Source organism: Rhinatrema bivittatum, chromosome 7, assembly GCF_901001135.1.
Source record: "Rhinatrema bivittatum chromosome 7, aRhiBiv1.1, whole genome shotgun sequence".
In the NCBI taxonomy this organism is placed as follows: Eukaryota; Metazoa; Chordata; class Amphibia; order Gymnophiona; family Rhinatrematidae; genus Rhinatrema; species Rhinatrema bivittatum.
The window spans coordinates 33,691,993-33,705,745 of NC_042621.1; the positions used below are offsets into that span (position 1 = coordinate 33,691,993).

The 13,753-nt window shown below is 51.1% G+C and overlaps 1 protein-coding gene across 5 annotated transcripts in view; it reads right to left on the reverse strand.

Annotated features, from left to right (window-relative positions):
• CDK10 (cyclin dependent kinase 10) overlaps window positions 1-13,753 on the reverse strand; it is a 59,075-nt gene that overhangs the window by 10,903 nt on the left and 34,419 nt on the right. For all 5 annotated transcript variants that reach the window (XR_003857677.1, XM_029608220.1, XM_029608219.1 and 2 more), the window contains exons 7-8: window positions 2,709-2,761; window positions 2,463-2,532 (exon numbers count right to left, since the gene is read on the reverse strand). Coding sequence is in view for 4 of the 5 variants with exons in the window: in XM_029608220.1 (XP_029464080.1) it covers window positions 2,463-2,532; window positions 2,709-2,761 (123 nt within the window). In the remaining variant the exon portion in view is untranslated. The remainder of the gene's footprint in view (window positions 1-2,462; window positions 2,533-2,708; window positions 2,762-13,753) is intronic.

The following is a 13,753-nucleotide window of genomic DNA, read 5'->3' on the forward strand; positions in this document are numbered from 1 at the left end:
GACGTGCTGAGCCAGTGGCGAGGAATGGGCCGAGCGCATTTCATTGTGACGCCTTGGAGCCAGCGCCCGCCGGGGCTCCACCTTGTCTACCGAACCGTTTCCCCCGAAAGGACTGCTGCCATTGAGTGTTTCGGGAGGAAGAAGACCTATACGAGGGACCGGTAGAACGTTGAGGCCGCGACTTCCTGGGGCCGCGAAAACGGGACCTTGCTGAAAACGAGGACCGCGCCCTGGACCTATCTTCAGGCAGCTTAAAAGCCCTGTTCTCTCCCAGAGAAACCATTAAATCATCCAACTCCTTGCCAAACAACAATTTCCCTTTGAACGGCAGCGCCCTGAGGTGAGCCTTGGACGAACCATCCGCCGCCCAGTTTCGCAGCCACAGAAGACGACGCGCCGAGACCGCCGCCACCATGGATCTAGCCGACGTCCGCAAGAGATCGTGGAGAGCATCCGCTCCGTACGCTATCGCCGCCTCCAATCTGTCAGCCTGAGTTGCCTCCTCAGCTGACAAACCAGCATTCGCCTGAAGGACCTGGGCCCAGCGCAGGCTAGCTCGCATCGCAAAGTTAGTGCAGATGGCGGCCCGCACCCCCAGGGCGGACACCTCAAAAATCTTCTTAAGTTGGACTTCCAGCTTCCTGTCCTGTATGTCCCTGAGAGCGGTCGCTCCCGTGACAGTAGACCTCTTTGTCACCGCAGAGACCGCTGAATCTACCTTCGGGAGCCTGAGAAGTTCCAGAGCGTCCTCAGGTAGCGGGTAAAGCTTATCCATGGCCTTGCTGACCTTCAGTCCCAGCTCCGGAGTATCCCATTCTCGGAACAAAATGTCCGTTGATGAAAAGTGAAATGGAAAAGCCACTGCCGGTCCCGTGAGGCCTAAGAGGACCGGATCCATGTTAGCCTCTTGTCGGACCACCACCGGCGGGGCCTCAATTCCCAGCTCCTGTAGAATGGCCGGAATTAATGGGGACAGTTCCTCCCAGCGAAATAGGCGGACCACCTTGGGATCATCCCCGTCCACGGCCTGAGCCCCTTTGCCCGCTCCGGGCTGGGTGGAAACGTCCGCCGCCACCTCCTCGGCCCCCATCAGGGGCGCCTCAGAGGAATCCGATCCAGCTACAGAGGAAAACTCCGTATCAGACTCCTGTGGAACGCCACGCGGGGGCCGCTTCCCTCTCGGAAGCTGCTGAGAGGGCCCTTCAACTTCCTTTGCTTTCCTCTTCTTCTTCGGGACGTGCTTGCCAGGTCCCCCACCAGGAGCTCCTCTCTGCTTGCTATGCTTACATTTAAGGACTTTGCGCAACAGGAGCGCAAAGTCCGCTGAAAACGAACCTGAATCTGAGGAATCGTCCCTGGAACTCACAGGGGACCGGGGCCCCTCCGGAGCGACCCCCCCCGCCAGCCCCCGCTGCGGGGAAAGTGCGGGAGGTAAGGCCGAGTCCCCTGCTGCTTCCCGCGCGATTTCATGGCCGGAGGCCAAGATGGCCGCCACTCCCGCGCTGAGCGGGAACGGATCCTGAGGCCTCTCCGCTGCTGAAGAACCGCGCGGCGGCGACCGCGCGACCCTGGAACGGGTCCCCCGAGCCGCCCCCGACGATCCTTCCCTGCCTGGGACGCAGGATGCGCAGAGGCCTTCTCGAGACAGGCGCACGCGCGCCGAGCCGCAGGCCCGACAGGCCAATCCACGCGGCATGACGGCGAGCGCAGCACAAACGGAAGAAAATCGACCAAATAAAAATAAAAAACAGAACCGCGACTTCTCCCTGCTCGAGGCGCCCCCCCCCCCCGACTAAAACGGAGCGACGGCGCAAGGTAAGAGAGAGCCGGCAAACAGAACAAAATAAAGTACTTTTTTTTTTTTTTTTTTTAAACTAACGCTTGCCGCTGTCCCTGGTCCTGGAGCCCTGTTGCAGTAGGGGTGAGTGAACCGGGCTCCCCGGTGTCACCCCTAGCGCTGCTACTAGGAAAGCCGGGTCCTCGACCCTAGCAGCGGCCTCTACCAGGGGGGGATGGTCCCCTCAGAACCTGACAACCCCCCTGGGAGGCAGGGCGGACGGGACTTTACCCACTAATAAAAAACTACAAATTTAAACTAAAAACCAAAACAATCAAACCTGACTGACTACCAAAATCAGACTCAGGGCAGGCAGGGGCTGTGACTGCACCTGCACCATCTACTGGAGACAGAGTAAGACTGAGGGGGCTGTGACTGGCACAGGGTCATATATGACTCACTCCGACAAGTTTTGCTCTGTCTCCATCTACTGGTGCGGAGTCACAACCCAGGTGTCCTGGACTGATCCTGGTACGTACAGGGAAATACTGGCAGACTGTAGGTGGCACCTCGGGGTATAGGACAGAGTCCGCCAAAACGTCTCTGTTTCCATCTGCTGGAGGGGAGGCAAAACCCAGGAGTCTGGACTGATCTGTGTACGTACAGGGAAAGAGAGGCTACTCACCAGAGTGTGACCACTTTAGGGGTCATAGGTTTCAGGGGAACGCCATAAGCTCGAGCCAGGCCAAAATCCGCTGCAATATAAAAGAGAAAATTGGATGCAGAAATCCCACGAAGCACCTGATGGTAAACTGGGGAGGGGGGCCTGGAACTCTGGAGGGCATTGGTTTGTAAGAAGAAAACAGCAGAGGAACTGGAGAACACCAAACAATGGATTCCGGAGGGAGCAGGGGGCAGTGTGGGGACTCACCTATCTTCACGCAGCCTTTGTCAGTCATTAGCAGGTTGGAAACCTTCAGGTCCCTGTTAAAAACAAGGAAGAAATGACAGCTAACACTCCTGTGAGGTGTGGGATTGTCGTGGAACGCTTCCGAGCAATGCTTCCTACTGCCCTGGGGATTCTGGCCCTGCTTTAAACTAATAGCAGTAGAGCCTCTTTCAGCATGTGGCAGACCAGTCCCTTCCCAAGATTCCAGACCTAGGAATCACTAAGGTCTCCTAAGAGCCGACAGTCCAGGAAGGCCTAATGAGAGAGGAGAACCTTATCTCTGCCTATGGTACGCAGCACAACTGAGGAGGAATCACCTCTCCATCAGCAAAGAGCACTCACAGTATAAAGGATAAGTTGGGAGTGAGCCTCAGGCATGCTCTTTACAGGACTGCTCATTGAACCAGGCCTGCTGCTTACTTACAGCGGAGGAAATGCTGCAGCATCACCACTTTCAGCACCCCATCTAGCCTATGAGATGTGACCCCACTACTTAAGAGTGCCCCCTCTGGTCTATTAGAGACAACGAGGGCACCTCCAGCACCCCATCCAGCTTGAGGGGCAACACCGCCATCTCCAGCGCCCCATCCAGCCTACAAGCGGCAAGACATAAGAAATTGCCATACTGGGTCAGACCAAGGGTCCATCAAGACCAGCATCCTGTTTCCAACAGTGGCCAATCCAGGCTACAAGTACCCAAAAACGAAGTCTATCCCACGCTACTGATGCTAGAAAATAGCCACTGCTATTACTAAGTCAATCCAGTGGGAGCACTGAGAGGAGAGGATCATCTTGCTGGTGGCTGAAAGGAATCAGTAAGTTTTTGCTTGGGAAATTTTCTTTTTTAAAAGTATTGGGACAAAGTAGTCAGTTTGTTTATTTTTAATAGTCTGTAAGGCAGCGAATAAGCAGAAGTTAGAGTGTTTGTATATTGAAAAAAAAAAAATAGCCAGAAGCTAGAAATAAGCTAGGAGCAGTGTATACCTAAGTAAAAAGGTTGAAAAGTTCAACACTCACCTTGGAAAGGTGTTAAGGTAGTGTGATTTGGTATGACTAGGTACCTACATTTGTTAATCAAGAGAGCAGTGAGTCACTCTGGCTGTCTAAATGAAAATTAGTGCTTACCTGTTAATTTTCGTTCCTGTAGTACCACGGATCAGTCCAGACTGTGGGTTGAGCCTCCTGTCCAGCAGATGGAGACAGACTAAAACTGAAAGGGTATCCTATATCAGGATAGAGCCTACCCTGCAGCCCTTCAGTATAACTATTGTCAAAGCAGAAAAACAAGATAAAAACCAAGATCAAGCAAGTAACAAAGACTCAATGGAGTAACTTTATAACTTTGTAAGGAACTCTGTAGAAAGACGCTTTTGCATGTATTTGGTCATCAATAACCAATGCTTCCAGTGTTGAGACGAGAATAAAACAGTACTGACATCCCAATACCTGTAGGAAAAGCTTTGAGTGGATGACGTGAAAGAGCAACAGGGAAAGGTGTCTGGACTGATCCGTGGTACTACAGGAACAAAAATTAACAGGTAAGAACTAATTTTCCTTTCCCTGTACATACCCGGATCAGTCCAGACTGTGGGATGTACCAAAGCTTCCCTAAACCAGGTGAGACCGAGACAGTCCCGCTTGAAGCACTTGCCGACCAAAAGAACCAAAAACCGGGGCTTGCACATCCAGGCGGTAGTGTCGAGCAAATGTATGCAGGGACGTCCATGTAGCGGCCCTGCAAATATTTTGCGGAGAAACCGATTGGCTCTCCACCCTGGAAGTAGCTTGAGAACGCAGCGAGTGAGCCTTTACACCCTTCGGAACTTGGCAAAGATAGGCCGAGGAAATCACCGCCTTCAACAACCTAGCAATAGTAGTCTTGGAAGCCGTTTTCCCCTGGTTTAGACCACTCCAGAGAACAAACAGGTGATCCGAGACCCGAAAGTCAGCAGTGACCTGGAGATACCGGATAGTCGGGGAGGCACTCGCAGTCGCCTGGTGGCTCTTGTTTGACATCAAGCCGTCTAAGACTGCCCCACAAGGTACCCGCAATCTCCTCTGTAGAGAAGGCTGGGATCTTCACCAACTGGTTGACGTGGAAGGCGGAAACAACCTTTGGTAAGAAGGACGGCACCCGTCTTGAGAGAGACTCCCGAATCGGAAAAACACAAGAAGGGTTCCCGACACGACAGTGCTTGGATCTCTGAAACCCGCCAAGCGGAAGAAATAGAAGAGAGAAAGACAGACTTGAGCATGAGGTCCTTTAACGTAGCCCGACAGAGAGGTTCGAACGGAGCCACACAGAAAGCCCGGAGGACGAGATTAAGACTCCACGAAGGACAAGCAGAGCGAGCGAGCGGGCGGTCGCAGGTGTTTGACTCCCTTCAGGAACCGAACCACATCCGGGTGGCCTGCTAAAAGTATGACCTTCGACCCAGCTGATGAGGGAACCAAGAGCGGAAACTTGCACGCATAGGGAACTGAAGGAGAGACCCTTGGAGAGACCCTTCTGTAGAAAAGAGAACCAACGAAACCAGGGCAGAGTGTGCCGAGACCCCCGACTCCGAACACAGTCTCAAAAAATTTCCACACGCGCACGTAAGCTAGAGAGGTCGTCTGCTTCCGAGCTCGAAGCAAAGTGGAAATAACCTCCTCCTTATAGCCCTTCCGCCTCAGGCGTCTCCGTTCAAAAGCCAGGCCGCTAGACAAAAGCAATCGGCCTGGTCGAAAAATACGGGCCCCTGCCGAAGCAGATGAGGAAAATGGCTGAGCCGGAGAGGCCCGTCCGTTGCCAGATTGACGAGATCCGCGAACCATGGTCTGCGGGGCCATTCGGGTGCTACCAGAATCACCAGTCCTCGGTGGCATTCTATTCTTCGGAGAACTTTTCCCACCAGAGGCCACGGAGGAAACATGTAAAGAAGGATGGCCGCAGGCCAGGGAAGAGCTAGGGCATCCACTCCCTCCGAGCCGTGCTCCCTCCAGCAGCTGAAGAACCTGTTGGCCTTGGCATTGCGCAAGGTCGCCATGAGGTCCAGGTGGCGGGGGACCCCACCTGTCGACAATGAGAGTCATGGCTTCTTCTGAGAGTTCCCACTCTCCCGGATCGAGAGACTGACGACTGAGGAAATCGGCCTGTACATTTTCCTTGCCCGCTATGTGAGAGGCCGCCAGACAATCCAGATGCTGTTCCGCCCAGTCAGAAGCGGCTGGCTTCTAGAGCCACCAGGCGACTGCGAGTGCCTCCCTGGCGGTTGATATAAGACATGGTGGTGGAGTTGTCAGAGGGGACTCTCACCGCTTTGCCGCGTATCAGGGGCAGAAAAGCCTGGAGAGCCAGACGCACCGCCCGGGCCTCCAACCTGTTGATGTGCCAACGAGACTGAACCAGGGACCAGATCCCCTGCGTGGACTGAGACTGCGCCCCAGCCAGAGAGACTGGCATCCGTGGTTACTATCGTCCACTGTAGAGTCTGGAGTGGCATTCCCCAGAGAAGATGAGGGAGCGAAAGCCACCACTGCAAGGTGGCGACGGTAGAGGCCAAAAGAGGGAGGACTACATGGAACTGTTCCAACACCGGTTGCAAACGGGACAGCAAAGCTCTCTGTAACAGCCGCATATGAGCAAACGCCCAGGGGAAGAGGTCGATGGTGGAGGCCATCGAGCCCAGGACCTGGAGGTAGTCCCACGCCGTCGGGAGAGGAAGAGAGAGGAGATTCTGTACCTGGTCGATCAACTTGAGAGCCCGAGCATGAGGTAGGGACACTTTGCCGAGCATCGAAGCGGGTCCCCAGAAATTCTAACACCCGTGAAGGCCGAAGATTGCTTTTGGGAAAGTTCACTATCCATCCGAGAGATGTGAGGAGAGATAGAACCCGATCCACCGCCTGCTCGCAGAGACTCTCCGACTTGGCCCTCACGAGCCAGTTGTCCAGATGGGGTGGACTAGGACACCTTCGCTACAGAGAGCAGCCGCCACTACCACCATGACCTTGGTAAAGGTACGGGGTGCGGTGGCTAGGCCGAAGGGTAACGCCCGAAACTGAAAATCCCAGTTGAGGATGCGGAAGCTAAGATACATCTGGTAATCTCTGTGAATCGGAATGTGGAAGTAGGCCTCTGTCAGATCGAGAGAGGCGAGGAACGCTCCGGGGTGAACCGCCGCGATGACTGCCCTCAGAGTTTCCATGCGAAAATGTGGGATCTTGATGGCTCGGTTGACCCTCTTGAGGTCCAAGATCGGCCGAAAAGTCCCGTTCTTTTTGGGTACCACGAAGTAAATAGAATACTGGCCGGCGCAGAGTTCCTTCTTCGGGACCGGGACAATGGCGCCCAGATTCAGGAGTCTGGTGAGGGTTTGTTCCACAGCTTCTCGCTTAAGGTGGCCGCATGGGGAGAATACGAAGAGGTCCGGTAGGTCTCTAATAAATTCGATAGCGTAGCTGTCTCGTACAATCTCGAGGACCCACTGGTCCGACGTAATTTTGACCCAGTCCACGAAGAACAGGGAGAGTCGACCGCCCAGGAGGGGAACCGAGGAATGGGTCAACCGAACTTCATTGAGGGGCTGGCTTTGGGGTGGTGCGCTGGGACGGTCCCTCTCTGAAGGACAGACGCCCTCGAAAGGGCTGGGACCAAGATTGAGACCAGGAAGAGTAACCTCTAGAGGAGCTGCCTCGTCCGCGGGGAGTATGTCTTCGCTGACCCCGGAAACAAGGACTGGAGGGCGCAAAGGAACGAGATTGTTTCGGACGGTCCTCCGGTAGCTTCTGAACCTTGTTTTCCCCTAAGGAATTGATAAGCTGCTCAAGGTCCTCTCCAAAAAGCAACTTACCCTTGAAAGGCAATGTGCTCAACCTCACCTTGGAGGACGGGTCCGCGGACCAATTGCGCAGCCAGAGAAGTCTTCTAGCCAAGACCGCCGAGACCATCGCTTTCACCTGGACGCGGAGGAGGTCATAGAGCGCATCTGCCCCATACGCGATGGCACCTTCCAAACATTCCGCCTGCTCTGCCTCTGCAGAAGGGAGATCCTGGGTGCCGAGTAATTGTTGAACCCACCTGAGACCTGCCCGCCGCATGAGACTGCTGCAGATGGTCGCCAGGACTCCCAAGGCCAAAACCCCAAAGATACGCTTTAGATGGGCCTCGAGCTTACAATCCTGTACGTCCTTCAGGGCCGTCGCCCCCACCACTGGAATAGTGGTGTGCTTGGTGACCGCAGAGATGGAGGAATCGACAGTGGGGATCCGCAGCATGTCCAGACAGTCCTCCGGGAGAGGGTAGAGCTTGTCCATAGCCCTCCCCACCCGGAGCCCCGCTTCGGGAGCTTCCCATTCCCGTAGGAGTAGTAACTTATGCATAGAATGGAAGGGAAAAGTACTTGCTGGAGCCCTGAGTCCCGTCAGGACTGGGGCCATATCTTTGGGCAAAGAAGCCATAAGCGCTTCTGCAGGGGGCCCCTCCAGCCCCAGTTCCTGGAGGACAAAGGGGATGAGGGGCTCCAACTCCTCTTTTTGAAACATGCGGAGGACTCGGGGGTCATCGCCTTCTCCAGGGGAAGGAGAGCCCCTGCTAAATCTGTAGTGGGATCCGGGGCAACTAGGGGCGCCGGGGGGTCAGGAATAGGGGGCACCCCCGGGACCATCCGCACCCTGACGGGCCCCTGCAGCTCCGGGGTCGGGAGGACGGGCGTTGGAGTCTACCGAGGGATTTTCGCCGGCAGGGGACCGGGGGGGGGGGGGGGGGTGCCCTCCTCCTCCTGCAAGCTGGCCAAATAAGATTTGTGCAAAAGAAGCACAAATTCTGAGGAGAAACTGGCCTTAGTCTTGCCAAGGGGGGCGCGGGGTGTCAGGGACCTCTTCCCTAGGGGCCTCGGGGCTTAAATTGGGGGGAAACTCCTCCAAAAACACATCCCCAGCCCCTGGCAGCTCCGAATCAGGAGCTGCCGAGATTCCCAAAATGGCCACCGTTCTCACGGTTTGCCGACCCAGGAACGGCCTTGGCCATGCGTGGGGGAGCACGGCCCCGGGCTAAATTTGTCAGCGCTGCTGAGGAGGGACCCTCCTCACCCGGCAGGCAGGCTGAGCAGAGCCCCTTGCGCGATAGGCGTGCCGAGGGCTCCCCACAGGCGATACAGGCACTTGGCCGCGGCATCCCCAGCGAAGAGGAGCCGCGAAACTGCACAGGAAATGAAGAAACAGCTGATGAGAAAAAAATCTATAAAGTGCCAGGAAAGGAGCGGAGGCAGGGGGGTGAGTCCTGCACGCTCTGTCAGGCTGGCTGCCAGCCGGCTTAACAAATAAAACTTAGTTCCCCTTTCTTGCCAGCCTGTTAGTATAATAATATGAATGTCCTTTGAGACTTTTTTTTTTTTCCTTTTTTTCTTTCCAACTGAGGAGAAGAGAAAGGAGAGCCTGGAGCCCTCAAGGCAGCCAGTGAGGGGTTGGGGTGAGTGACTGGACCACCAATATCGCCCCCCCCCCCCCCCCTGCCGAGGAAGCAGTCTCGGACCTAGGCTATGCCCTGCACAAGGGACCAAGCCCCCCTAGGTCCAGCAAGAGCCAGGAGAAGAAAGCGTCTCCTGAGAAAGGAAGAGAGAGAGTCCAATATGAGACTCAATTTTACATATGTAAAATTGCTTTTTTTTTTTTTTTTAAATAAATAGAACTACGATACTACTTGCATGATCCTATACGGAAAGAAAAGAAGGACTAAACAGCCCAGATCAGGAGACCGCAGGGTGAGCTGATCCATCTGCTGGAGACAAATACTGAAGGGCTGCAGGATAGGCTCTATCCTGATATAGAATACCCTTTCAGTTTTAGTCTGTCTCCATCTGCTGGACAGGAGGCTCAACTTACGGTCTGGACTGATCCGGGTACGTACAGGGGACAGATATGTGGTTAGTGAAGTTAGTGTAGCCGTGTTTAAAAAGGATTGGATAAGTCCATTACCTGCTATTAATTATGTTGATTTAGAAAACAGCCACAGCTATTATTTTAATTTTATTTAAAAGTTTTTATATACCGCACAGTGGGGTACAAGCCTATCTGTCTAGGCGGTTTACAAGATAAAACACACACAATATTGTAACTTACATCAATTAAAATACAATATATTTACATTACAGTACTAAGTTGTGCTAGCAGAATTATAGAGTTCAGAGAAAATAGTTCGTTATTATAGATTATATGCACATGTGAAGAGGTGAGTTTTTAGCAATTTCTTGAATTCTCTTGAACAGTAGCATGGAATAGACTTAGTTTTTGGGTACTTGCCAGGTTCTTATGGCCTGGATTGGCCACTGTTGGAAACAGGATGCTGGGCTTTATGGACCCTTGATCTGATCCAGTATGGTATGTTCTTAATAGTAGGTAATGGTCTTCTCCTTAAAGAACTTATCCAAACCTTTTTTAAACTAGGCTACACTAAATGCACTAACTACAACCCCTGGCAACAAATTCCAGAGTTTAATTGTGCGTTGAGTGAAAAGAATTTTTTCCTATTAGTTTTATATGTGCTACATGCTAACTTCATGGAGTGCCCTCTAGTCTTTCTATTATCCAAAAAACAGTAAATAACTGATTCGCATATACCCGTTCTAGACCTCTCATGATTTTAAAGACCTCTATCATATCCCCCCTCTGCCATCTCTTCTCCAAGCTGAACAGCCCTAACCTCTTTAGTCATAAGAATATAAGAAATTGCCATGCTGGGTCAGACCAAGGGTCCATCAAGCCCAGCATCCTGTTTCCAACAGACGCCAAACCAGGCCACAAGAACCTGGCAATTACCCAATGACAATTAAAAAGATCCCATCTACTGATCCAATGAATAGCAGTGGCTATTCCCTAAGTCAGAGCTTTCCAAACTTTTCATGTTGGTGACACACTTTTTAGACAAACATAATTTCAGGACACAGTAATTCAGTTTACTAGCAAACCAGAGGTTAAAGGTTAAACGAACTAAACGTATTTCAACAATTTATGTATGTTTCCTTAAATATATACATAATAAAATGTTTCACGACACAACCTATCTTGTGAAAACCTCTCATTTATATTAAAAATATATAATATTCCAAGATTAATGTTATTGTTCTAATTTATGAATAACAATAATAAAACAAAGTTATTGTGTTATTCAATTTACCTCTTTAATGAGATATATGAGCTTGATGGAATGAACACAGATTTTGAATATTTGGTGTTAATAAGAAAGTCCAAAGGGTCTTCTGTGTAATTTTAAAAAGCTGGCCAGTTTCACACTATATAATTATTTGATAGCCTCATCCAACTAATTCTATATGGCTATGAGAGTGAAGTCTGGAATTTATAGGAAGGGACAGAATGTCAATATAAATCCTGCACCTCCAGTTCTGTAACTCTGTGCATCCACTGAAATTCCCCCAAACAATGGAGCTTGGATGTTTCCCTTACAGCTCAACATACTAAAAGATATTTTCAAATTCTGGTGTCACCTCATAGTAACAGCAGCACAAACACCTTCCACTGCCAGGCACATTGTGAACTAACACAAAACCTCGCAAAAAAGACACTCAAAATCTATACTGCAATCCCATCGTAACATAACAGTAATAACACCAAGGACTCAAACAACAATAACCCTACCTGTGAATAAGCAAGGGTAAATATTACACTGGGTCCTAGAATACCAATACACCACCTACTGAGGAAACAAAACAAACCCGATTGCTATAGATCCCTATACTAGCAGAATCTCTCATCATGGTTACACACACAGAGCAGAGACAGACCCTCACCAAATACAGAATAAAGGAGCACAAATTTGACAAACAAGAAGCCAGACTCTGTGTATTAACAATGGAAAAACAGAACCACCATTCCTCATAAAACAAATAAAATCAAGAAACATAAAGCATCAGTTATAATAGTAAAACCATACTAATAAAAGAATATTTTAAAACTACTGATAAATAGAATTTCTATTAATTAAAATCATATACATTTTTTACAATTTCCCAAATACCAATAAAATATTTAAAAACTGCACATATATCAAATAACACCCAATAATTAAAACTAATAAGGATTTTAAAAAGCCCCTGCTGTCCATACGTGGGAGCTCTTGATTTCCAGTCACCCTGATATTGTCAAGGATTAGGAGGTTATCCTCTCTCTCTCACACATACTCACATGTCCATTCTCTCTCACACATACACTGTCACATACATACATATTCATGCTCTTATACCCACCATAACTTCTCGCTCTCACAGACACTGACACACTCTCAGGCTCTAAGACACTCTCTCCCCCTCCACACACCCCCCCCCACACAAACTCTTACTCCCCTGGATTTTCTCATACACACTCATGCTCTCACTCTCTCTGGCTCCCTCACATACACACAAACACACGCACCCAGGCAAGCTCCCAGTCACTCACACACACTGAAACTGACCCCCAGGCAGGCTCCCATTCATTTTCACACCACTCCCTCACCATCCCCCAGGCATGCACACATTCATTCTCACACACACAGACCCCCAGGCAGGCACCAATTCTGACACACACAGACCCCCAGGCAGGCAGGCACCAATTCATTCTCACACACACACACACACACACACATACACCACACACAGGCAGGCACCTATTCTCACACATACAAACCCCAGGAAGACACCATACATTCTCATACACAGACACACCCTCAGGCAGGCACCCATGCATTCACACACATACACCCCCAGGCAGACTCCCATTCATTCACATGCACACTAAAGGCAGACCCCCTCTCTTTCTTTTGCCAGCAACCTCAAGAGCCTCTCTCATTCCTCTGCTGCCACTGTCACTGTCACTGATGCCGCATGGCTATTTGGGAGGCGCTGATTGCTGCTATTGGCACTGAAGCCCATTCTGTTGCCTCCTCTGAGTAGGCCCCGTGGGTTTCCACTTCCTCCATGTTGATCTCGTACATTGTGAGATCCGCATAGAGAAAATGCTACTTTTGCACATTACCAAAAATTACATGTGCCAATCAGTAAAAAGTAATTTATTTTTTTTACCTTTGCTGACTGATCTTAGTTTTTTATCGGTTGGTCACAGGCTTTTTTGTTCCACCTTTCCTTTCCTATTTTTTTTGCCAATTCCTTTCATATTGTCTTTTTTTTCTATTTCTTTTCTCTCCATCTATCTTCTTCCCTCAAACATACAGTCAGGTTCTCATTCTCACATGCTTTCTCTCTCTCTCTCACACACACATGCTCTCTCTCATACAATCATTCATATACAGTCTCTCTCTTGCACATGCTGTCTGACTCTCACATACCCAGGCTCTCTCTCACTCCCACATGCTGTCTTGCTCAAGCACAGGCTCTCACTGTCACATGCTCTCTCTCATACAATCATTCATACACAGTCTCTCTCTTGCACATGCTGTCTGACTCTCACATACACAGGCTCTCTCTCACTCCCACATGCTGTCTTGCTCAAGCACAGACTCTCACTGTCACATGCTCTCTCTCATACAATCATTCATACACACAGGCTCTCACTGGCACATGCTCTGTCTCTCACACACACACAGGCTTTCACATGCTGTCTCTGCAAACATTCAGGTCCTCACTCCCTCACACAATCTCTCAACTCATCTCATACACGCACTCTACGGGCCCTCAGCCTCTCTCTTACCTCTGGGCTCCTCTTCACGGGTCGCTGCAGGATGGGCTCTGCAGTGGCCCTGTTCTTCGAGGGGCCGATCCGCAGCAGCGGCGTCCCTCTTCTTCGCGGGCCGATCCGCGGCAGCGGCGTCCCTGCTACCGGGCCTCCTCCTCCTCTCAGCCCGCTGCTCCTCTTCTGCACGCGGCTGATGCTCCACCTCCTTCCTGCCCATGCGGCTCCGGCAACATTTTTCTTCCGGGGCCGCGTGGACAGGAAGGAGGAGCACCACCTGCGTGACCTTTTTCTTCGAGCCGTGGTGACGTAAGCTCCACCACGGCCCTGCCGATCTTCATGCTGTGTCTCTCCGGCACACAGCA